The 24083-nt window shown below is 33.5% G+C and overlaps 5 protein-coding genes and 1 non-coding gene across 8 annotated transcripts; 3 read left to right on the plus strand and 3 right to left on the minus strand.

Moving 5' to 3' along the window:
- Window positions 1-2331: 2331 nt before the first annotated feature.
- On the minus strand, window positions 2332-6538 carry LOC101897231 (MICOS complex subunit Mic60). 2 transcript variants are annotated; one of them, XM_020037010.2, is made up of 12 exons: window positions 6349-6538; window positions 5145-5284; window positions 4859-5079; window positions 4763-4806; window positions 4517-4707; window positions 4304-4452; window positions 4068-4234; window positions 3476-4004; window positions 3380-3400; window positions 3101-3259; window positions 2744-3032; window positions 2332-2681 (listed from the first exon to the last, which is right to left on the minus strand). In XM_020037010.2, exons 1-12 carry the CDS (start codon window positions 6391-6393, stop codon window positions 2504-2506), a joined length of 2133 nt encoding a protein of 710 aa, XP_019892569.1. In that variant the 5' UTR covers window positions 6394-6538; the 3' UTR covers window positions 2332-2503. The 2 variants fall into 2 exon arrangements, with proteins under 2 accessions (XP_019892569.1, XP_011292841.1); XM_011294539.3 differs by lacking the exon at window positions 3380-3400 and having other exon boundaries at window positions 6349-6537.
- A 278-nt stretch (window positions 6539-6816) lies between these two features.
- LOC101897411 (large ribosomal subunit protein bL35m) lies at window positions 6817-7592 on the plus strand. The gene is made up of 2 exons (XM_005184292.4): window positions 6817-6970; window positions 7033-7592. The coding sequence occupies exons 1-2, from the start codon at window positions 6946-6948 to the stop codon at window positions 7539-7541; spliced, it is 534 nt and encodes a 177-aa protein (XP_005184349.1). The 5' UTR covers window positions 6817-6945; the 3' UTR covers window positions 7542-7592.
- A 1774-nt stretch (window positions 7593-9366) lies between these two features.
- Window positions 9367-9450, plus strand: TRNAL-UAA (transfer RNA leucine (anticodon UAA)). The gene has a single exon. It is a non-coding gene; the product is annotated as a tRNA-Leu (tRNA).
- A 315-nt stretch (window positions 9451-9765) lies between these two features.
- On the minus strand, window positions 9766-12057 carry LOC101897580 (fumarylacetoacetate hydrolase domain-containing protein 2A). 2 transcript variants are annotated; one of them, XM_005184293.4, is made up of 5 exons: window positions 11909-12057; window positions 11731-11850; window positions 11248-11641; window positions 10173-10504; window positions 9766-10112 (listed from the first exon to the last, which is right to left on the minus strand). In XM_005184293.4, exons 2-5 carry the CDS (start codon window positions 11823-11825, stop codon window positions 9956-9958), a joined length of 978 nt encoding a protein of 325 aa, XP_005184350.1. In that variant the 5' UTR covers window positions 11826-11850; window positions 11909-12057; the 3' UTR covers window positions 9766-9955. The 2 variants fall into 2 exon arrangements, with proteins under 2 accessions (XP_005184350.1, XP_019892570.1); XM_020037011.2 differs by having other exon boundaries at window positions 11731-11840; window positions 11909-12023.
- Window positions 12058-14998: 2941 nt separating this feature from the next.
- Window positions 14999-17954, minus strand: LOC101897753 (fumarylacetoacetate hydrolase domain-containing protein 2). The gene is made up of 4 exons (XM_020037012.2): window positions 17682-17954; window positions 15694-16087; window positions 15282-15613; window positions 14999-15218 (listed from the first exon to the last, which is right to left on the minus strand). Exons 1-4 carry the CDS (start codon window positions 17774-17776, stop codon window positions 15062-15064), a joined length of 978 nt encoding a protein of 325 aa, XP_019892571.1. The 5' UTR covers window positions 17777-17954; the 3' UTR covers window positions 14999-15061.
- Window positions 17955-20822: 2868 nt separating this feature from the next.
- On the plus strand, window positions 20823-24039 carry LOC101898021 (isocitrate dehydrogenase [NAD] subunit beta, mitochondrial). The gene is made up of 7 exons (XM_005184296.4): window positions 20823-20925; window positions 20989-21079; window positions 21288-21341; window positions 21411-21509; window positions 21583-21699; window positions 22746-23327; window positions 23390-24039. The coding sequence occupies exons 2-7, from the start codon at window positions 21038-21040 to the stop codon at window positions 23618-23620; spliced, it is 1125 nt and encodes a 374-aa protein (XP_005184353.1). The 5' UTR covers window positions 20823-20925; window positions 20989-21037; the 3' UTR covers window positions 23621-24039.
- Window positions 24040-24083: the final 44 nt, after the last annotated feature.

Raw genomic sequence — 24083 nt, forward strand, 5'->3', positions numbered from 1 at the left:
TATATATGGGAGCTATATCCAAATCTGAACCGATTTCGATAAAATTACAAACAGCTATTTCTGGGCTGTATCTTTTATCTGGTACCAAATATCATTCTTGTGGAGTGCATATTACGAATGTGAGAGGCTTAAACACCAAATCGGATAAAACATATATATGGGAGCTATAGCTGTTGAACCTGTCTGAACCGATTTTCTCCAAATTTGTTGTATTTGCTTTAAGGCTAATCTCGGTCACATGTGCCAAAATCCGGGCCATTTGGGCTGATATTGGCCATTCGGTGGCCAATTAACCCGAAATCGGATGAAGATATACATGGAAGCTATATCCAAATCTGAACCGATTTCGATAAAATTTAAAACAGCTATTTCTGTGCTCCATCTAATACCTGGTACCAAATATCACGGTTGTGGAGTGCATAGTAGGAATGTGAGAGGCTTAAACACCAAATCGGATAAAACATATATATGGGAGCTATAGCTGTTGAACCTGTCTGAACCGATTTTCTCCAAATTTGATATACTTGCTTCTAGGCCGAACTCGGTTGGGTGTGCCAAAATTCAGGTAATTTGGACTGATAGTGGACATTTGGTGTACATTTAACCCGAAATCGGATGAAGATATATATGGGAGCTATATCTAAATTTGATCCGATTCTCACCAATTTCAATAGGGTTCGTCCTTGGGCCAAAAAAATATTGTTTGGAAAATTTCATCTCAATCGGATAATAAATGCGACCTGCATTTTGTTCACAAGAATACATGGACAGACGGACGGACAGACGGACTGACATGCATAAATCGACTCAGAAAGTGATTCTATGAAGGTTCTCAAAAGTAACTATGGGTCTATCTCGTTTCCTTCTCCATGTTACAAACAAATGTGTAGGTGTAGGGTATAAAAAGGGTCAACATTTTCTAGTACCTTTAAACAAATAATACGTCATACAAAATTAGCGGTATTGACTATAATGTATAAACGTCGTTTATAGTAATGCTTATATTACACCCAGGACATGTACAAAATCTTTTCTGTAACTCTTCAAAACCTTAAACAATCTTATCTCAACTTGAATGTCAAAATATTCCCCGATTTTATTAATATTTACATGGTAGTACATGAATCGAAACTAGGGCATACTCAAACTAAAATAAAATTTCTACAAATTTCACATATCACATTAAAGATCCGGTACTTCTTCTAAAATTTTTTATCATTTGGAAAATTTAATTATATATACAATGAAGTAAATAAATAATTCAATTCATACTTCCCACATCGTAATATCTCCCTTGTGTCCCACTCTTTCGAGGCCTTTTTCACGAAGAGTCAAAATTTTGTATAATCATTTCTTTTCTACGATGTAAAATAATTCTCCGGTTTTCCTCAAACATGCACATCGTAATATAAATGTATTACAGATTTATGCTAACTCCTAATTTCGCAATATTAATTCTAAAACGAGTTACAAAGTACGGGTACGGTACGTCATTACGGTATGTAAAGTTTGGTAAACTTGTTTGACCATTTGTGATAGAGATACCAAAAAATTGGCCCATATGTCTTATTTTCGTATTGATGTTTCAATAAATTAATATATTTAAGATATATTATTTAAAATATTGGCTATTTGTGTGAGCGATAACGAAGTGGGCCGAAATTGCCAACTTTCGAATTCTATTTGAGTTTGATAGAAATATTGCGATAGGCCAACTACGGTCCAAATCGGACTCTCGCTTCGAGAGTTATCGTTCGCGTAAATTGCCAATTACAATTACCAGATCGACTCCTAATTTTCTCTATTTCTACACTATTTCGATGAACCGTATAAGTGATAAATACCCTTTGTAACCATAAGTAGTATAATAAGAAGTATAAAACAATGGCTATGAAAATCGACACAAATTCATCTCAAGAGCATTTTTTGTAGAGGGAAATCTAAAGTATAATCTACTGAGTCAATGTCAGTCGTATATATTATAACTGAAAAAGCGACTTAGATGATTCTTTAATCGACAGACTGCTCGGATTTTAAACTCCCAACGAACTGCTGGTGTAATGGGATACACTACAAAATATTTAGTTCTATCAAAGTTATCGTATATAAAATGTCATGCTGTTACATTTATATAACAAATCACTATTACGAAAAGACGTTGCAGATTTTCAACGACAACGTCGCATATTCTTATGTATAACCTGTAAACAAATGTCTAGTGTGCTTCAAATATGCATATTTTTAGATTTCTATTTTAGTTTTGTTTATTATTTTCGTGTCTCTATTTTATGTTTTTAAATTATAGTATCTGACAAATAATTTTCAAAGATATTGTACTTAATGACCAAAGGTTCAATGATATTAACTGTGTTTTTGATTTGTGATCGAGTAAAATACAACTTTGACAGATGCTTAAGCTTTCAACTTGTAGACATTGCAATCATTTATAGAAATTTAATTTAGTTATTTAAATGATAATATAGAATTTAAATTAAAACAAAATTTACAAATACAATAGACCACTGGCGGCAGCATGAGCCATCAGAGTATTGGCAGCTTGTTGGGTTTCCAGTAGCAAACGAGTTTCCTTTAACCAATCGCTGGCGATTTTACGTGGAGCACCTTGCAAAAGGTTCATGTATTTCAGGGCCATCATTAAATCGCCACGATCAACGAAATACCTGTAAATAACAAAAAGTCCATTATTAGCCGAAATTATGTTTAACTTGCCCATTATCTTTACCTAGCTCTGTTCAAAATGTCATAAGTGTCCAATTTGCTATAATCGAATTTTTTGTTTTGAAGTTCATCTTGAGAAATGGGGTCATCAGGAGTTAAAATGAATAAGGATTGCAAGTAAGACAACATATATTTTGGTAGACTAGCTCCTTCCTCGGGGACAAGAGCTAATTTCCGTGCTACACGTTCAACATTTAAGAAACGTTCACGCAAAGCATCTTCCGGGAATACACCGCGCTCTTGAGCTTCCTTTGGTAGATTTTGAATAACTACAGCAACTAATTCATCACCCTCTATTGATCAAAAAATAATTTTTAATGAACAAATTTAACTTTGTTTATAACACAATCTGCAGGTTTACCGGCAACTTTGGTTATGGCCTTAATTTCTTTCTTCAGTGGACGCAATTTGTTCTTCCAATCTTCGCCGGGTTCACCAGTCCTGACTGTTGACCATAAAGCTTGACAGGCAGCCCACAAAGCTTGGGCTTGATGTGCTGAACGCTCCGACTCGGCACGAGCTTGAATGAAGAATTAAAATGAGTGGAAACACAACAAAAAAAGCATAACGCTTGATTTTGCAAAAAAACTCAAAATTTCTACAAATAATGTGAGGTTTTTAAAAAACAAACTGATACTACCTCTTAATTCAGCATCAATTTCTTAAGGCAGCATTTAAATAGTGATTTTATTGAATCGTGTATAGGTTTAAAAAAAAAACATTTTCTAAAACTTACCTTGCAAAGCAGCATCCATGCCACGTAATTTACCAAGCATAGCAGCCAATTGCAATTTATAATTAGCCTTTTCAGTTGCCAATTTATCTTCCAATTCCTTGGAATAGTTACGTTTTAATTCACTTTCCCTCATGCTAACGGCATCTTTCAAATGGTCCATATGTGCTTCAGCTTGTTGTTTTAAATGTTGGCGCAATTGCCTCTCAGCATCGGCACGAATTTGTAGAATCTTCTTTTGATTTTCAATGGCCAATTTACGCTTTTCTGCTTCTAACAGATATTCCAGTTGAGCCTTAACGGCCTCAGAATCGCTGTCGCCGCGCAAAGCATCAATGGCTCGCTTCAAACGCAATTCTCCATCTGTTTGCAAGCGTTGTAATTCCTTTTGAAGGGCCAATACATGTGAATAGGCATGGGTGATGAACAAATCTAGATCTTCGGAAGACAACAATAATTTCTTCTCAGCCAAATTTAAACCGGGGAAAATTGATTCAATCTCTTCTACGAAATAGTTACGGGCTTTTTCAACCTAGACAGCGGAAAAAATTATAATAATTAAAAAACTAGAATTTATGTATAAAAATTATCTTACATTTCTCCAGTATTTTTCCGACATACTAGCAAGGTCTTTATTCTTATAAAGTTCATCTTTGACAGTATTGATGTGGTCTACTAAAGTCTTGATCTTATTACGGGCAGCCAATATTTGCTCATGGTTTTCAGGTTTTGCAGCCTTTGCCAAAGCAATTTCACATCTTTCTAAAGTTGAAATAATTCATATAAAATAAATAATTATATCAAAACAAAATTATCAATTTTAATATTTACCAATTTTTTCTAAAGCTTCACGAGCTAATTTTTCTGCTGTAGACACAGAAGAATCTCGAGCACTTGTCTTGTTCTTTAAAGTTGTCCATGTTGAGGCATCAACATTTTCAACAGCATGATCAACAATGCGTCGTACATCATTATTAAAGCTGTGTTTTGTTAAAGAATTTGTTTAAAAAAATCCACAAATTTATATTCAAAATATTGGTTTACTTTTTCAAAATATCAATGGCCTTGTTGTATTCTTGTACAGCCACAGAAGCGGCAACTTCCACAGCATGTTGCAATTCTAATACATCAGAGGGCAAGGGTTCAACAGGTTTAGGGGCAGGTTTGGGAGTTGGTTCACTAACTTTTGCTGCAGGTTTTGTCTCGGGAGCTTTGGTAGCAGTTGTGGCAGGCACCTAGAATTAACCACTAGTATAAATACGTTTTAATATAAGTATTTTACATTCTTACAGCTTTCTGAACGGGAACAGCTTTAGATTTAACTTCGTCTACTTCTGCAATATAAAAGAAATGTTTTTAACAGTTTTTTTTAGATAGTTGACTTACTTTTAGGTTGCTCTTTCTCCTTATCCGACCCACCGAACAAACCAGTCACAGTTGAGGTGGCATTTGTTATTGTCTTGGATACTCCGTCAAACTGTTTTTTAACACTATCGATTTGATCGTTAATACCTTTGAAAGGATTTTCTTCTTGTAAAGCGACTTTTATAAGCGATTCCGCACCGGGAACATTTTGTTCGAGCGTTTTTCGAAATTCTTTGTCGTATCTTTTAGAAAAAATACATAAAATAATGCATTGTGTATTGAAAATATTTAAAAAATTATACTATACTTCGCATATGATATCGCACCGCCAACAATAGCAACTGGTGTCAATAATACAATAACTTTACCCAAGCCGGCCTCGCGAACATTTGGTGGTAAGCCATTGCTGTTGCTATACTGTCTGCGAGTTTGATGTTGCAGAGTTCTCTGAAAATATAGAATAAAAAAAGTAAAATTAGAATAAGCTAGAAAGAATGTTAAGTAACTATGACTGTATGTGACGGATCTATAAAGAGGCCTTCAAAAGAGTCAGAAAGGCCAATATTTTTTCATATATCTAGTTTGAAAATGTCTATGAACGGCATTCTTCGCACAGGAAATATTTAGAAGTGCATACATCAATAGGATGATTAATTTGTAATCTATACAACAATGTATAGAAAACTTATGGTATGAATTTAACTAAAGAGAACGTGTAGAAAGTACTCCATTAACAGAGGACTTATAAAATGCCTTCATCTATACAAACCTGTAAAAGAACGGTGGAATTTTTTAAACTATAAAGGATATTTTTACTAACTAAAACCTTTAGAAGGTACCCGAGGATGACAGAAAAACTTGACTATGGTTTATTAGATAAGATATTGACCGACAGTTGCTGGAGATTTTAATTCAATATTACTTGTTTCACTATCCTTCTTGATATCTGTGATATCTTAGAATTTACCCGTGCGGTTAATAAAAATGATCGGTTTCAAGTTTGTCTAAATGTCCGTCCCGTAATGGTTCTTCCTCATACAAACGTTCCGAAAATGGGTTTTATTGTGAGCTTGGTATTTATAAACTTCTTAAATTTCCAATTTATTTCAATGTCAAACATCGAAATAAACGATAGCATCAGCTGGTCTTTACATTCGTCAAAGAAATTGACCGACCATTCCGCAAAGCAACTAGAGCAACATTGATTTGCACGCTGTAACCATCAACTTTGTAGCATTGACCCTTGTTTTTTTAGTTTCCAGATCTGGTCACTGATCTTCCTGAAAATGCCTGCATTGTATACCACTAACATAATTATTTGGAAATGCTGCAGTTCCAAATCCAATGGTGACATAACAGTACGACTAATTTTCGATATTTGTGAGTGCCACCACACAGCCATACATGGGCAAGAAAGGTGAGGGGCAATGGTTATGTTTTTGCACACAATGCTACACACATGTCGTCAGTGTGAAAGATGCCTGGCCCCATCGTCAGCTTTTTAAACTTACCTGCAGAGCACTTTTGCAAGGCTCCCTCAAGGCCAAACGATACATGATTCTTTAGTCAAATATTCCGTAAATTTAACGCTAAACAATTTTGTTAGAACCGGCTTTAAGCTCCGTTTTCTTCGTAGGAAATCTCTTCCCGTAATCAACTTGACCAAGAGCACAGCAGAATAACTACAGAGAGAAACGAATTTAAGACAGTTGTCAAACTAACAGAAAAAGTAATGACAGCAACGTATGTCAGAAATGGGAAAGGGCTGGTGAATGTGTTTCGGTTCCAAAGATACCGAACAAAATCTTAATTGAAGAAATTTTCTCATTTCTTTTTATGTTGTTTTCTTTACGTTATAAATCCGAACTATTTTTTACATAGAAATTCCACATAAGTTATTAAAAATAATTTCTAATAAAACGTAAATAAAATTCTTTTAAACGAACCGGTTCGATAGTGAATAAAATGGGTTCACACATGTTCAATGTATTTGACAATTTCCTTTGTTCTCTTTTATCGAGTTTCTTTCACGCGTATTTTCTGTTTTTGGTTATGTGATTCGATGGAGAATAAACTATTCTAATAAAAAATCGATTCTTTAATAAAATATGTTGCGTTCAATAATTGGGAATGGTAATGTTGAATTAATACAAAAATGTATTAAATACTGATATTATCCTTTGTATTTATTTCAGCTCTAAGGAGCAGCGTTTCATACGCTACAACAATACGTCCGACGACCGTGGCTGGTCCAATGCAGAAGTGCTCATTTTCCTCATTACAAGTTAAATCCGCCGGCAATAATCCAGTTTTTCCCAAATTGTCACTGCCATCTATCAACGTCAATATCCTCCAACAGCCTTTGGCATTGCAAACACAACAATCCCGTAGTGTTACGAAATTTTCCCTTAATAAGGGTAAACGTAAAAGTGTTAAGGCAGTTATAAAACGTTTCAGACGTCTAGATTGGGGTGCTTGGATTCGTACATATACCGGTCGTCAAAAGAAATTGTTCTCCAAATCTCCAGAACGTAGACGTCGTTTGCGTCAGCATGTTTTCACCAATTCCACACAAAGTTGGCTGCTCGATAAAATGGTAACAAGCTATTGGCGACGACCAAAAAATTGGGTAGATGATATTTATGCTCCATATCATAAGCGCGATGAGTTCTTTGCCACCAAAAGTAAACCATTCAAAGTGTAAAAAAAAAATTATAAATGTTATAATGTTAAATAAATTGAAAAGTAACTAATATATTACCTTGATATTTGTTATGTGAACCACGACACAATAAACTAAATGTCCAATGTACCTAGAAATGTGCAGAACTCATAGGTATGCCCAAAAGCTATTTGTTATGCGGCTTATTAAAGAGGTTAATTATTACAAGTAAAAAAAAGGGGATTAATGCGGCCGGACTGATATGACACCCTGACTCAGTTATTTCTATACATTGTATTTACAAGTAAAATCTGTTTTTGTAACATTTAGAATAAAAAACAGTAATTTATCATAGACTGCAACTCAACTGTAACTGCTACAAAAAAAAAAACAAATATAAGTTGCAATTTATAATCGAGAGAAATAAGCATTTCTCTTAAAAATGTCGAACCTTAAATATACATTACATAGGCCCAAATATGGATATTATCAGTCTGCGTACTATATAATCTGAGCTTATTGTAATAATTTGTAAAGAGTAATAATATCGTACTCAGTTACATTTAAGGTCTTCTAGCTCACGACATTGAAGACTTCTAAGGAGTAGGTACAGGAAATTCTATCAGAGGTTACAAAAAGAGCCAGATTCAATTGGGTCAGGCATTCCCTTATATATTCACTTAGTTCCAACATGCGTAAGAAATAAAAAAGTTGTCGATTTTTATACCCCCTCCTTGAAAAGGAAGTCTTTGTATACATGTCATAGTACAAATAAATAAATAAAATTCTTAGTCGATTTAACAATGTCCGACTGTTTGTCTGTTGAAATCACGACACTGCCCACATTATTTGACGTAGAACTTCAAAATTTATCACAACAATTTGTACTGTGTCTAGGATTGTTGGTATTGAAAATGATATATCGGTAGTTCGTGAAGAGCTCCGGTGGTGGAACATTGTACATATCATACATATCGTATAGCCCCCATATAACGCTACCTCCCAATATTCGCTATTTTGAGGATTTTTTGCCACATTTCCACGGATTTGTCTGAAAATTGGTATTTGTAGATCATAATTGGTTCTAGCTCCAGTGGCAGAACATTTAATATTCAGGTCCACGTTTTGCTAAAGCGCACATATAATGGTACCTCCCGATATTCGGTCTTTTGGTAATCTAAGTCACTTTTACCCAAGAAATTGTTTCAAATTTGGCATTCAAGACTCGCAATAGATAACAATCCTTGTAATATAAAATTATCTATATTCGCACTCGTTTTGGTATGGTTCCCATATAACGACTTTGCCCATTTTTTTAACTGTATTGAATTAACTGTTTGAATTAAGATACTTTTATGTACAAATTTTTCTTTACCCAACAGTGGAGGCCCGGCCAAACTTAATATTTTTTATCCAAGCAGAAAATTTTGTCTCTATTCTTATTACGATAACAATAACAACACACAATTTACTTATTATTGAGAAAATCAACAGTCTTGTTTCACCGTCTGTGCTAAACTAGTAAATTCTTTTATTATTTCATGTGAAAAGTTGGAAAGTTCAAATTCGCATATTTTGACATAAATAAAAGAGTACAGTAACATCTTTCAGAAATTTAATGACCATAGATTATCTTTGCATTTCGATAGGATATTCCAATACTACTAAATACAACTTTTTTATTTATTCCAAAAATATTTAAAGTAAAAGTATCCTCCTAACAATAAGAAAAAACGTCATACGTCACGCGTTAATAATTAGTTTTTAAATAAGGTACACAAATTTTCAACCCTGGCAATGTGTTACCTTTATACATGTGTTCGTTTCTCACATTTTAAAAGTACAAATTGATACACAACATCAACAAGTCAGGTTGGCCGAGCGGTCTAAGGCGCCAGATTTAAGCTCTGGTTCCCGAGAGGGAGCGTGGGTTCGAACCCCACACCTGACAAACTTTATTCTCATTATTTTTAATATTAGTTTTTTTGCTTACAATTATCTAAGCTCATTGAAAGGGGTTTCTTCGAATAAGTGGACAACAAATGATCTACTTCCCAGTTATCAATTATATTATCGTAGTGGTCTTGGTTTAGATTTTGTCGCTTTCCACATAAGCGTTAAGTGTAATTTTGTCTGTTTGAAAAAAAAACTTGTAGCAATATATATATATTTTTTTGAATAGCATTATTTATGTTTTTACTACGACTTTTTCGATTGCAATATTCCCATTGTATGTATGTCAATACAATAATTACAAAAACTGAACTTTTTCATTATTTAATTTTTTATTAAATATAACACGAATAAAAAACATATAGCAAAGATATAACATTTAATAAATGCACATTGTTTTAAACTTTATGTTGATTTTGGGAATTACAATGAAACAAATATATGAACAAATTGCACATGGTGTGTTAAAATTGCCTTTTTCTGGTGATATAAGGTAATATAATTTAGGGTGCTACAACTTTGTTCACCAATTTACCCAAACATTGAATTTCACTTTCAATTACATCTCCAGGTTTAAGGTATTCTGGAGGATTACGATGCATGCCAACACCTTTAGGTGTACCAGTTAAGATTATATCTCCAGGCTGCAATGTTATTGATCTAACAGAGAGAAGACATTAAAATGTATTTACAAAATAAATTATCTTAATTTATACTTACTGTGATAAACGACTAATAATGTCGTCGATTTTATAAATCATGTTGTTAGTATTACCGTGTTGTTTTTCAACGCCATTTATTTTGCAAACCATTTCAAGATCATGTGGATCCTTAATTAGGCTTTTGTGTACAATTGATGGTCCAATAGGTAAAAATGTGTCCATAGACTTGCCAATTAAAAATTGTCCACCATTACGTTGCTTTTGCCAGTCACGTGCTGAAATATCCTGAGCAACACTGTAACCAAACACATGATCCAAAGCATGTTCGCGACTAACATCCTTGCATTTCTTTCCAATTATGACAGCCAGTTCAATTTCCCAATCAATTTTCTGTTTTAAAATATGAAAATTTTAAAGTGATTTTCAAATTAATACATCACAGTGTAGTAGTGCATTCAAATAGATATAAAGTAAAAACTTTAAACGGTAACTCCGCTGAGTTGCTTGATAATTCGGCATATTTCGATTTTTTATTGTCCCTACTTGTAACATATAATAATAAATTCACAATATATAATAACATTTTTTTACATGTGTATACATGTAACAATAATATGGTTTCAGAACCTATTCTACGAACATGATTCTTTGCAGTGTGTTCCACTTTGAAACGATTCTAAAATATTGTGTATTGGCCTTATTCCTGAATTAAAATAATATCCTGATTTTTAAAACACCATTATAATTTGTTCTTTTATACAACAATTCACATAATGAATGAAAAACTCTGTACATTTACCTACATTATGTGTATATCTCGAAAACTAGAACTGATATTGGAAAATTTACAGATAATCAGAAAGGGTATGCTTGAAATCATCAAAATTGTCGTGTGGATCACTAAGCATGAAACTGACGATATGGATATCTGTATGTTTTATGATAATAAATATTGAGATATGTATTATAGGTAAGTGTTTTTATTTGTTTATTGCAAATAATTTTGTTTGCTGTTTATTTTTCCTATCAACACTTGATAAAGATAATCTAAAGCATGGAAGTATGTTAATGGTCAGTTTTGCTTCACAATGCGTCACTACTTTTCTAACTATTTTTTTCTAATTGTTACTTACATCTGTAATTTGATGGGCAATGACATTGCCCCTTGGGCCAACCAAAGTATTGTTGTATTTACTAAAGAACATTGGTTCTTTTGGAGGTTCCTTATTTTGTTCTTCGCAATGATCTTGATAGTTTAGACCAATGCAGATAATCTTCTCAGGATTGGTAACGGGAGGTAGCAATGTAATAGAATCATTCATCTCTTCGCTTTGGAAATTTTTCAATTTATCTTCTAATTCCGAAATGGAATAATTCTGTTTGATGAATGCGACCATGTCGTTTGAAACACATGATCCACTAGATAACTCCACCAAAGAAGTGCCATCTTCGGATACAACACCCAGACGCTGGCGTTCATCATTTTTACGTAAGAATTGAACAAATCTCATTTTAGGTGCCTGTTTCCTTTAAAAAATTCCACCAAATTAAGAAACTATTTTTATCAACTGATTGGAAGTAATAAAGTCAATGTCACCGTTTCTGCAAATACATACGTTTCACAGCTGTAGTAACGCATACAACCAAAGGTGGGGAGAGATCTGTGCATGTGTTGCCTCAAAATTACTCCAAAAACTCTCAGAGAACCCATGTTTACGCAATTTAACTAAAAAAGTCTAAGAAATTATAAACATTAACTTATTGCAGTAAAACTTGCTGCTTGATCACTTATACCTCTATGAAATATCAATATAAAGGTACTGCTTTTTTTATAATTTTGTGATTTAACTGAAAATTTCGTTTTTTGCGATTATCAAAGAAAAACACCGAAAAATTTATTTGCTATTCAAAGTGGACTGTTAACATATCATATCATATGGTAGATGTACTTAAGAAGGTAGAAGCATAATAAGTTTGTGACAACATATTTGATATTTGCACAAATGCTCTCTTAAAGAAACAGCAATAGAATAGGCGAGTTTTCTTACTTCAATTTTTTCGTTTTCCATTGAACTAGCCTCTTGTATTTTGTTGCTTTAACTCTAGTTCAGTAAAAACTCTTCATTTTTTTGCAGTGATACGTATTTTTACCCTGATTTCGGGAAACAATTTTTTTTCTTGGGGATTGGACCCGTGACCCCCAGAGTTTTGACCCGGGGCCGATGTAATATAGGTATCGTTGGAAAGAGAAATTATTTGCCATTACCTTTCCCCTTACCCCTCTCTCTAACAAACAGAGATTTGCCACAAGTAAACTTGCCTAATATAAATTCGAGCTTACTAAACATATACCTAAAATTCTTCTTCTTCGGAAATAAACAAAGTAGCGTAGGGCCAAAATCCAACTATAGTTGGGAATACATAAAGCGCTTATTTGGCTGGCATAACTCATCTGCTGGTTTCTTCGTAGAGGAACAAAGGAGTTTTAGGTTAAGTTAGTTCGATTTTGGCCCTAGGCTCCTTGGTTCATTTCCAAAGAAGCCAGTCGATGACTTGAACCAGCCAAATAAGCGCTTTATGTATTTCCACTTTAAGTCAACCTAAAGCTCCTTTGTTCCTCTACGAAGAAGCCAGCCGATGAATTAAGCCAGTCAAAAAAGTGTTTTATGTACTCTCACCTTAACTTATATAAATCTATGCCATCCACCGCCCGTATTAAAGGTCTTCATATACAGTAAAGACCTTCAATGGATTTAAAGGTTCTCTCAAGGTACATGTATGTGCCAAAAATAGCTAAAAACAAGTAAGCAAAGGCTACAGTCGAGCGGGGCCGACCGATGAATACCCTACAACACTATAAAAAACGATACAGTTCATATATGCGAGATACTCGAAAGAATTCCACAAGATATTGTGACAAATAATAAAAGAAAACAATCAGGTTTCGTTCTCTAATTTTGGAATAATAGCAACTTAAACTAATTTGCTCATTTCCAATTTTTGGTAGATGTTGCACGTAAATGGTCTTCCTAGATCTGAAACCAATATTTCCCAAAGACCTATAATCTCTCAGAAGTGGCAAAAGATTAAAATTTATTATTGGTTTTTGACTGAAACGCATTTATATAAGATACAGACATTTGACTATACGAAACCAGCGTTAACGAAATAGTCAGAAGTGCGTCTTTCCTTTATTTGTGAATTCTCCAAAAAGTCACTGGAATGGACATTTTTGTATTTTGTCTACAAAAGTTGGCAAACTATTTCACACATTGAATATTTTTGGATGGCCATCCAAAACTGCTTGGCTTTTGCAATGTCCGGTAACCCCCATTCAAATGTGCGTGAGGATCAGGCGATAAATACGACCGGCTGACAATTTTGCAGTTTTTTGGTCCATTTCAACCCCTAAATATATGACGATCATCTCCAAAAAGAGTAAGCTTCTATTCTGACCCTCATCTTATCTCCATGCTAAACTTCGTAAGGATCGGGCCATAAATGCGATCTGTATATGATATCCTAACTACTTAGTTTTGTTAGCTGTAGAAATATTACCAAATGTTTAATTCAAAATGAAAATATGCCAAAAATATGACAAAATTGAAAAAATATGAGAAAATATTACAAAATCAATGTTTTCATCTTTAGAGAGATATTTTTATGCGACTTTTTTAGACGGTTTTTCTTTCCTGCAAAGAGGCCATTCTGAATTAATGAGAACTGTCGAAATCAGTTCAGTCGTTCTCGACATATAAGAGATCTTTCAAGCATATCTTCTTTGATAGACATATATATCGCACATATTTTGCTATATATCCGATTTGTTGGATGTTAACATCAATGTAAAGGTCAGAAGTAACCTTGTCATGGCTTTGTGAGTTCGCCGGGACTTAAAATATTCGCGGTTTAATGAAAAATTTTGCATTTTTTCAACACAAAAGATATGGTCTATTTCACCCTCTAAACATTTTCCGATGACCACCCAAATTGGTAGGCTTCTTCCCCGCCCTAAACTCTAGCTACATGCGAAATTCCGTGTCGATTGGTCTATAATTGCGACCTGTAGAGCAACTGGAAAATCAGGAAATTTTTCAGTATTTGGTCCATTTCAACCCCTAAATGTTATGCGATCATCTCCAAAAGAAATAGGGTTCTATTCTAACCCTTACCCCACCTCCATTATAAATTTGGTGAAGATCGGGCCATAATTGCGACCTGTAGAGTGATTACAAATTAACATGGACAGACGGACATACATAGCTAGATCGACTCAGCTCGGCGAGCTAGGAAGATCCATATATACTTTCCTATGTGGGAAACCAATATTTCGAGGTGTTACATAAATAAATATAATAAAGAGACAATTAATTTTGAAAAATGGACTTAAGGCGAGAATACATAAAACACTTTTTTGACTGGCTTAAGTCATCGGCTGGCTTGTCACCTCTCCTTTAATCGTTTCTAGAGAGCAAGTAATGGTGGAATTAACAGAGCAATTAATAATAAACATTTTTGGAGCGTTTCTTCACTTCAAATCCATCAGAGATTTGATAGTGTGCGAACCTAGACACGCCAAACTTTTGACATATATGTTTCGTCTCACTATTTTCCAAAATTGTAAAATACTAGAACATAAATAGTAATGTTGTGGCTGTAGCAGACGACCTCAGCCCCGTAAAATTTTTCTATTTTAGACATGTAGCGCCTAGAAGTTCATGGATGCCAGGTTTCGTTTACTTTTGACTGCCACAATGTGTCAACAATGTCAACAACAATTATAACATTAAATATCATGTTCATTATATCCTAATTGTATCAGACATTTTTTAAATGCAAATTGTTTTAAACTTTGAATTCGAAATGAAAAACAATGTCAAAATCTTAAGCAGATTAAGGATATCCTTCAAGATTAACATTTATGGCAGGATTGCGCAACAAACAAATTTAAGGCGTTACAACTTTGTTCACCATTTTCCCTAAACACTGAATTTCACTTTCAATTACGTCACCAACTCTAAGGTATTCGGGAGGGTTACGATACATTCCAACTCCTTTGGGCGTTCCAGTTAAGAGTACATCTCCAGGCTGCAATGTCATAGACCTAATAAAAAGAGAAATCATTTAAACTATGACTTACAAATAAATGAATATCATTCGAACATACTCTGATAAGCGACTAATCATATCATCTATTTTGTAAATCATGTTGTCGGTATTGCTGCGTTGCTTTTCAATTCCATTTATTTTGCATACCATTTCAAGATCATGTGGATTTTTAATAAGACTTTTGTGTACAATCGATGGTCCAATAGGTAGAAATGTATCCATAGATTTAGCAATTAAAAATTGTCCACCGTTACGCGACCTCTGCCAGTCACGCGCTGAAATATCCTGGGCGACACTGTAACCAAAGACATAATCCAAGGCCTTTTCCCGACTAACATCTTTGCACTTCTCTCCAATTATGACAGCTAGTTCAATCTCCCAATCCATTTTCTATTTGAGAAAGAAAATGGTAGACAATTCTTCAAATATATGGATATATATGTATATATTTTTTTTCAATTTGTGCTTACAGTTGTTATTTTATGGGCAATAACATTACCCCTTGGACCAACAAGTGTGTTGTTGAATTTACTAAAGAACATTGGTTGTTTTGGGGGTTCCTTGTTCTGTTCTTCGCAATGATCTTGGTAGTTGAGGCCGATGCAGATAATCTTCTCAGGACTGGTAACAGGAGGTAGCAATGTTATTGACTCATTCATTTCTTCCTTTTTGAAATGTTTTATTTTTTCACCCAATTCCGATATGCAATAATTTTGTTTGATAAATGTGATCATATCATTCGGAAATCCGGATCCACTGGGTATTTCTGTCAAATAACTTCCATTTTCGGATACAACACCCAAGCGATGACGTTCTTCATTATCACGTAAAAACTGCACAAATCTCAATTTTGGGTCATGATTTCTTAAAAAAAACCCGGAATATTGAAACATTTTTTTGATTAATTAAAAGTAAAAACGCAGTTACATTATAAATATTCAAACGTATATGAATTATATAAGCATTCTTCAAAGTATGCCCTAATTACATTAGGGTGGAAATACATAAAGCGCATATTTGGCTGGCTTAAGTAATCGGCTGGCTTCTTCGTTCGATTTTGCCTCTAGGCTCCTTTGTTCATTTCCGAAGAAGCCAGTCGATGACTTAAGCCAGCCAGATAAGCGCTTTATGCATTCCTACCTTTAGTTTGTATTCATTATAGAAAGGAGTCTTTGGCCAAAAAAGCGAATATGCCATTGTAAAATAATTTCAAGGTAGAGAAGAATGATTAGATTTGTAGAAGACAATCCTGGGGCTGGATTCTTGTACTATGAAAATATGAAATGAAAAATATTTCCTTTATAATATTTTTCATTTAACATCTCTTTCCTTTATAAAAGTTTTCATTTCACATTTTCATAGAACAAGAATTGAGGCCCTGACGCTAGACTCTTGTTACTTCAAATTTACCAATAAAAAATGCAACCAATTTGTTTTTATTTGACATTTTTTTCACAATTTTTAAAAGAAATTCGTGAAAAACCAATGAGAGGTCTTGGATTTTTTAAAACATCGAGTTCCAAAAACAATTGCAATTCCATGGACTATACTAAAAAACTGAAAACAAATTGATTTGTTAAAACACACAGTCCGCCAATAAAAATATAACAAGCCATGAAAAAAATGCTATTGGACTTTCAATTGCCAAAATAAAAATGTTATTATGATCAGGTTGGCATAATCATTTTAACCTTGTCACCTTGTTTTATTTTTTGATTTGTGCATACATAAACAAACATCAGATGATTGAAGCTCATATATATGACGTGAACAATAATAGGTGTGTCTGGTTACCCTAAAGTTTGTAAAAATTGTTACAAATTGTTACTGGAAGTCGTCTGTTAACCCAAAAGTTCTGCAAAAGAGAGCGGTTGGAGAGAGAAATTTTGACAGTTCTTTCAGTGAGAGTTTGCAAATTCTTGCTGGAAAAATTTCTTCTTGCAATCACTTGCAACTCTTCTTCTTCTCATTCATCGACATTCAATCAGATGTTTTCTATTGTTTGTTTATTTCATTTTGTGCTTTCAATTTGAAAATATTTTTTTGGAATTAGCAAGACTAATAGTTTTTGGAGAACAACTTTACAAAATGTGAAAAACGTAAATGTTAATATGCAATAAGAAAATAAACGACTATTTCCAACATTTTTATTTAAAAAAACTGTAAAATTAGTATTGCTTCCTTTGTTTTAATTCTCCTTATGTGGGACAAATTGGTTTGTTTTGACAAATCAGCTGATTAGTTGCAAGCTTCTGCAGGAATACCGTCTATTTACTTTTCGCATTTTCCTTGCAAAAGAGAATAAAACTACCTTACTCTCTCAGAAAGAAGTTACTGGACAATTCCTGCTGGAAAAGTAACCAGACACACCTAATAACTTGCTACGTTATCTGAATGAACACAACTAATGTAAATGCGCTATAATATAATCAATGTCAACATTTTTGCAAATACGTACGTTTCACAACTGTAGTAACGCATGCAACCAAAATTGCGGAGAGAACTATGCGTGTGTTTTCTAAACATTGCTCCAAATACTCTCAGAGAAACCATGTTTGTACAATTTAACTTAAAAGTATATTGATGTAATAAAGTTTGTGTTTGTCCATTCAACGGGTGTACCTAGTAATATTTTCTGTTTAATAGTTGTTTTTTTTAATATTCCTTTATTTCAAACGAATATACCACTCGCCTTGCGTTCTTCCTGATTATCAAACACAAACACCAGATTATCAATTTGCTATTCACATAGTAATGTTAGCTAAACATATGCCATATGAGCCGACGATGTTTAATATAGGAGCATCCGTGGTAAAAGAATAAAAGAAGAAGAAAAATTATTAATATTTTTAAAAATTGTTGAAAAATGTATTTATAACAACCTCCGATTTGTATCGTATGAGAAAATATTTAAAAATCTACTTATTTTTGACAAAACATTTAAACATTTATGACATATGTTCCCAAGCGTTGATACATCCACCTATATTCTTCTACCGTGGGAGCTGTTCTAGCTTAAAATATGGCCGTTACATTTAAAAGCAAAGCAAATCTGCAGAAAATACAGGAATCTATCACTTTTTTACAATTTTAGCAAATAGATCTTAATGGTTACCCATACATTTGTTACAATTCCCAAAAGTTATTACTGGAAGTCGTTTACACAAAAGTTCTGCAACAAAAGAGTTTTTCGATAGAATTTTGACGGACACATTTCATCTTGCAATTTGCGCATGATTTTTTCATTTTCTTTTGGTTATGTATTGGTTATAATGTACAAATTTCTGCTGAGTGACGCTTATATCCTCCTAAGGAGGTATCTAAACACAAAAGATCAACTGGATCTAATAAACCCAGTGGGTCATGTTACAAAAATGAAGACAGCTTCGTAAAACTACTGAAATGCCAAAATGATATTAGAATTATTCAAAATCAGATGCAACAATTTATTTGCATTTTTTATATTTTCCATGGTAGAATCAAGGAGGTAAAGTCAAACAATCATATGTTTACAATTTTTCAAAATTATTCTTTTGACAACACCTCATTGACAAAATTTAGGTTTATAAACTCATTGTACATACACAAATCAGAGATGGGAACCTGTTTTTATGTAGTGAAATTTGACAAGGTAAATTACAGAAAATGTAAAGATGGGAATGCTTTTTTAAAATGACTTTACATTCTTAATTTTACCGTGATATTTTCTTTCAAAAATATGATCCAAACTGTTCAATCTTTGAAGTCCTCGCCTAAACTGATAAATATATTTAATACGCGCCCGGAAATGTACGCGTTTTCCAATCATTGATTTTGAAAATATTTTGTTTTTATTTTTTAAAACAATAAATTCATTATGGTATGGATAAAATAAATTAGAAAATTGGTTATCTTCCGTTATCGGTTTGTTCATTCTTGCAGTTCTGGAACAGATCATAAATGTGCAGTTTATAATTTTTCCATAACCTTTCTTTTGACAACGGCTCTGCTGTGTTCCAGAACATGATTTGTAATTTTTTTCGATATCAAATTGAAAATCGTAGTAAAAACTTTTGTATTTTAAGGTGATAATACATAAAATGTTTTTTTTGACTTTTTTGTCATCGTGTTGGCTATTAAAAATCTTGTGTTTTATTGTTTTTATTTGTGTGACGAATACAAAGAATTGTGTTGTGTATAGTTTGTGTCTGTTTTATTTAGGAAAGACACGCAGAAATCCACAAATTGTCTAAGGCTGGAAATACATAAAGAGCATATTGGGCTGGCTTAAGTCATCGGCTGGCTTCTTCGGAAATGAACAAAGGAGCCTACGGCCAAAATCGAACTAAGTCAACCTACAACTCCTTTGTTCATCTACGAAGAAGCCAGCCGATGACTTAAGCCAGCCAAATATGCTCTTTATGTATTTCCAGCCTAACGTCATATGACTTGAATGAGGAACGGGCCGTAAATCAGCGTACAAGAAAACATATAAAAATCTACTTATATTTGAAGAAACATTTTAAAAATTTTGACATATCTATGTTCCCAAGCGTTGATGCATCCATGGTACAACGAAGAGAAGGTAGGCCAACTTTGAAAAAATTGCAAGTATAGAGGTCTGCCTGTTTGGCTTGTAATGTCAGAATTAGTATCAAAACAATAAAAAGTCAAACAACTTGTTGCATTTATTTTGAATAAATAATTGAAAACCGCGAAAACTGAATGAAAGTTCAACACTTCTTTTCAAAACCAGGTTCTATATGTCTCTAAAGGATTATTTCGCTACAAAAACTCTAGATTTTGTCAATGCATACGATGAAATAAACATTTTGAAAACATCCGAATTTGAATGTTTTCTGAACAATTTTTTTTGTTATTGAAAAGAAAACACATACATAAACAAAAAAGATGACATATTAAGCCAAGAAAATAAATAAAAATCATATGGTATCAAGCCCTACCTTCTCTTCATTGTACCATGGATGCATCTGCCTTCATTCTCCCGCCATGCTTTAAATATATGCTATGGTAGAAGAATACAGGTAGATGCATAAGCACCGGCTTAGATTAAAATGTCAAAAATATTAAAAGTATCTGCAAAAATAAGTTGATTTTTAAATTGGTTCTTATACAATACCATTCAGAGGACATTATGGCAAGTGCTTTTAACTATTTTAATCAAATTTATTGAAAATATTCTCTATACACCTACCTCTATTACTCGTTTATGATGATTTCAACAAAGAATTTGTATTTGTCTCCATAACCCAAAATCTGTAATTTTACAATTATATTACGTTTATGTTCGATTTGCTCTGTTTTTACGTTGGAGTTTTTTTTTCTGGGATAAACTTCTTTATGAAGACTTATTTGAGGTATATTCAAAGGAATTGAAAATTTAAGTCGACTGGGTTTTCTAAATCTATTACAACGTTATCGTACTATAATTATGTTCGACTAGGACGAGGAATACCAAAATGTAAGCAAACATTTTGTCTAATCAAATTTGCCGCAAACTTAAATACCAAGGCGAATCTACTTCTTTCGCCATGGGGTGCCAATTTTAGCATTAAATTGCTTCACAACAGTTGATTTGTTCTTTTAATCTACCTTGAAGTACGGTAACTCTACCAAAATATAATAATCTGTTAAACGATTGATCGATAGTCGACTTACGTATCCCTATTCACACAGCTGCTAGCTTCTGAAGGAAAGGAAAGGTAAAGAGCGAGTTTGCAAAATTTTCTCAATTCAAAAAATAATTTTAACAATTAAATTTTTAGTTGCTCTGGGCATTTGTGAAATTTGTAACATTGTAAAGACAGCATAATAATGGCTATGTTAGCTAGAAATCTTGGACGCACTCTTGTGCAGGTGAGTAGTTGTAAATCGTCGATGAATACTCTCCGTATGCGGCACTAGCGAGCGCTTACATAAACACTTGATGCCCCAAACGCAGAAAAGAATAATGTCTTTCTTTGTGAGATGAAAAATGTGTTTGAGGTTATAATCCTTTGAAAAAGATAAAACATATCCTTCGTTGTTATAAATGCGATATTATTTGTGTTGTTTTCGTCCACAGGGTCTTCAGACAAGCGCTTCGCGTTCAATTCAAACTACAGCTGCTGTCAATAGTGTAAGTGTATTTAATGGGGGAAATTAATAGAAAAACTGGTCAAACTAATATCTAATTATTTGTTTATAGGATCCCGGTACTCATGGTGGTAATCGCACAACATGCACTTTGATTCCTGGTGATGGTGTTGGCCCTGAGTTGGTATATGCATTGCAAGAAGTTTTTAAGGTTAGTACATGTTTTGGATTTAGAAGGGTTTGATAAATAAACTCATTCTTCCGGGGTTCAACTTTCGTTTTAGGCAGCCAACGTTCCTGTCGACTTTGAGTCCTATTTCCTTTCCGAAGTCAACCCTGTGTTGAGTGCTAAATTGGAGGATGTTGTAGCCTCAATTCAAAAGAACAAAGTTTGTATTAAGGTAAGAAATAATTGTATATGATGAAAGTGTTTTGGGAACAATAATAAGTGCATCGATATAAGAATCTATGAAATATTAATAATAACATAATTTAATATGGTTGATACATTTCTTACATATTACGATTTATTTATGTATAATTGGGAATGGAAAGAAAACCCAAAATTCATTTAAATGGAACTGCACGCCTAATACTCTAGAGATTTTATCAACATTTAAAAGCAATAATTGAATTTATTTTACATTCACGTGCTATTCTAATTAAAACTCTCTCACTGAAAAAATATCCATGATAACGTGTGTCAACAGGCAAGTTGTGCAATATCAATACATGATATAAACACTACTTTTGTGTTGCATACATAAAGTGAAGATAGACTTGATCTTAAAAGTATATTCTATCCATTGTTTCCATGCCTTTATGAGCTACATTTTCAATTTTGTTAAATATAATTGTAAATATCTTCTTTATAAAAACATCAACATCAATGGTATTACTCTCCTATTTTATTTAGCACAGTTTTACACGCTCAATTAAAAGTCTAACTACTAATTACTGTTGATTTTCCTAGGCTTCTATTCTATTATAAATAGATGATTTTATTAGAGACAATGTGTGTGTATCTTTCGACAATGTGCATGGAAAACAATATTACATATTTATGACTGCGTTGACGAGTATTTGCAATCGACAATTAAGACAATAAGTTGAATGGACATGTTTTTGTAGTTTACAAAATCGACAGGGTTGTGTGAATGTGTCATTTATTTACTTTGGTTTTTGGGAAATATTTTATCACGCTGTATTCTTCCGCATAATTTGGATATTTGTCCGTATTTCAAACCAAAAATACCAATAATTTCAATCAAACATTACCTTTGAGATAAGCAGCGAGCTGAGTTCTATACCCCCAAAACTGTCCCCTTATGCGTTTCCACCATAAGAGCTTCAATTAACTATTTCTGTTTTAATAAAAAGATTTAGATCCTTAGCAACCATAAATAATTTACGAAAATATGTATTAATTTTACTTTTATATTTTTAGGGTATTTTGGCCACACCCGATTACAGTGTTTGCGGTGAATTACAAACTTTAAACATGAAACTTCGTAACGAATTGGATTTGTATGCCAACGTAGTACATGTTCGCAGTTTACCCGGTGTTAAGACCCGTCATCAAGATATTGATACCGTTATTATTCGTGAACAAACCGAAGGTGAATATTCTGCCTTGGAACACGAATCCGTACCCGGTATTGTGGAATGTCTTAAGATTATCACTGCCAAAAAATCAATGCGTATTGCCAAGTTTGCATTTGATTATGCTACCAAGAACAATCGCAAGAAGGTTACTGCCGTTCACAAGGCTAACATTATGAAATTGGGCGATGGTTTGTTCTTGAGATCATGCGAACAAATGGCCAAATTGTACCCACGCATTCAATTCGAAAAGATGATTGTAGACAATACTACCATGCAAATGGTATCTCATCCTCATCAGTTCGATGTTATGGTTACACCAAATCTATATGGTAACATTGTGGATAACTTGGCTTCCGGTTTGGTTGGTGGTGCTGGTGTTGTTGCTGGTGCTTCTTATTCTGCCGAAACTGTCGTATTCGAACCTGTGAGAATTTTTATATTTCCATGTGCTTTTAGATTTACTGATAAACTGTGTTTATTTTTTAGGGTGCACGTCACACCTTTGCCGAAGCCGTAGGCAAAAATGTTGCCAACCCAACTGCTATGTTCTTGTGCGGTACAAAAATGTTGCGTCACATCAACTTGCCTTCCTACAGTGATATGATCAACAATGCTCTCCACACTGTACTTAAGGACGGCAAAGTCAGGACCAAGGATTTGGGTGGCCAATCTACTACTCAAGATTTTACACGTGCCGTCATTGCCAACATCCATTAAGCATTGTCTTTAGGGAGCCGATCACAACCAACAACAATAAAGAATAACAAATTCTTCAGTTGCTTTCCTTTTAAAACCAAATACTAAGTTAAAGCTGTTGTGCAGGAAGCCAAGATTCAACGAGGTGTTGCTTTCTAACTTGTTTTAAAATACACTAGCACCTAGCCACCTTCCCTTTGCCGACAACCTAACTCTTATTGTTTTCTATTTTTTAACTTGATGTATTTTTTCAACTTTAAGTATTAATTTGGCGAATATTTTTTTTCACTTTTATTTAAATCCTACATCTCTTTATATTTTAGTGTGTTTTTAGTCAATTGTGTCATTGTCTCTCCCCCACCCACCAATTCAAATGTATTGTATTAAAAATATAAATTGTTTTATTGTATTATAAAAAATCCTGCCATCGTCCCCGTCAATCAAGTTTTTATTTATTTTTGATTTTAATGATTTTATTATTTCG

Source organism: Musca domestica, unplaced genomic scaffold (genome assembly GCF_030504385.1).
Source record: "Musca domestica strain aabys unplaced genomic scaffold, Musca_domestica.polishedcontigs.V.1.1 4, whole genome shotgun sequence".
Lineage (NCBI taxonomy): Eukaryota > Metazoa > Arthropoda > Insecta > Diptera > Muscidae > Musca > Musca domestica.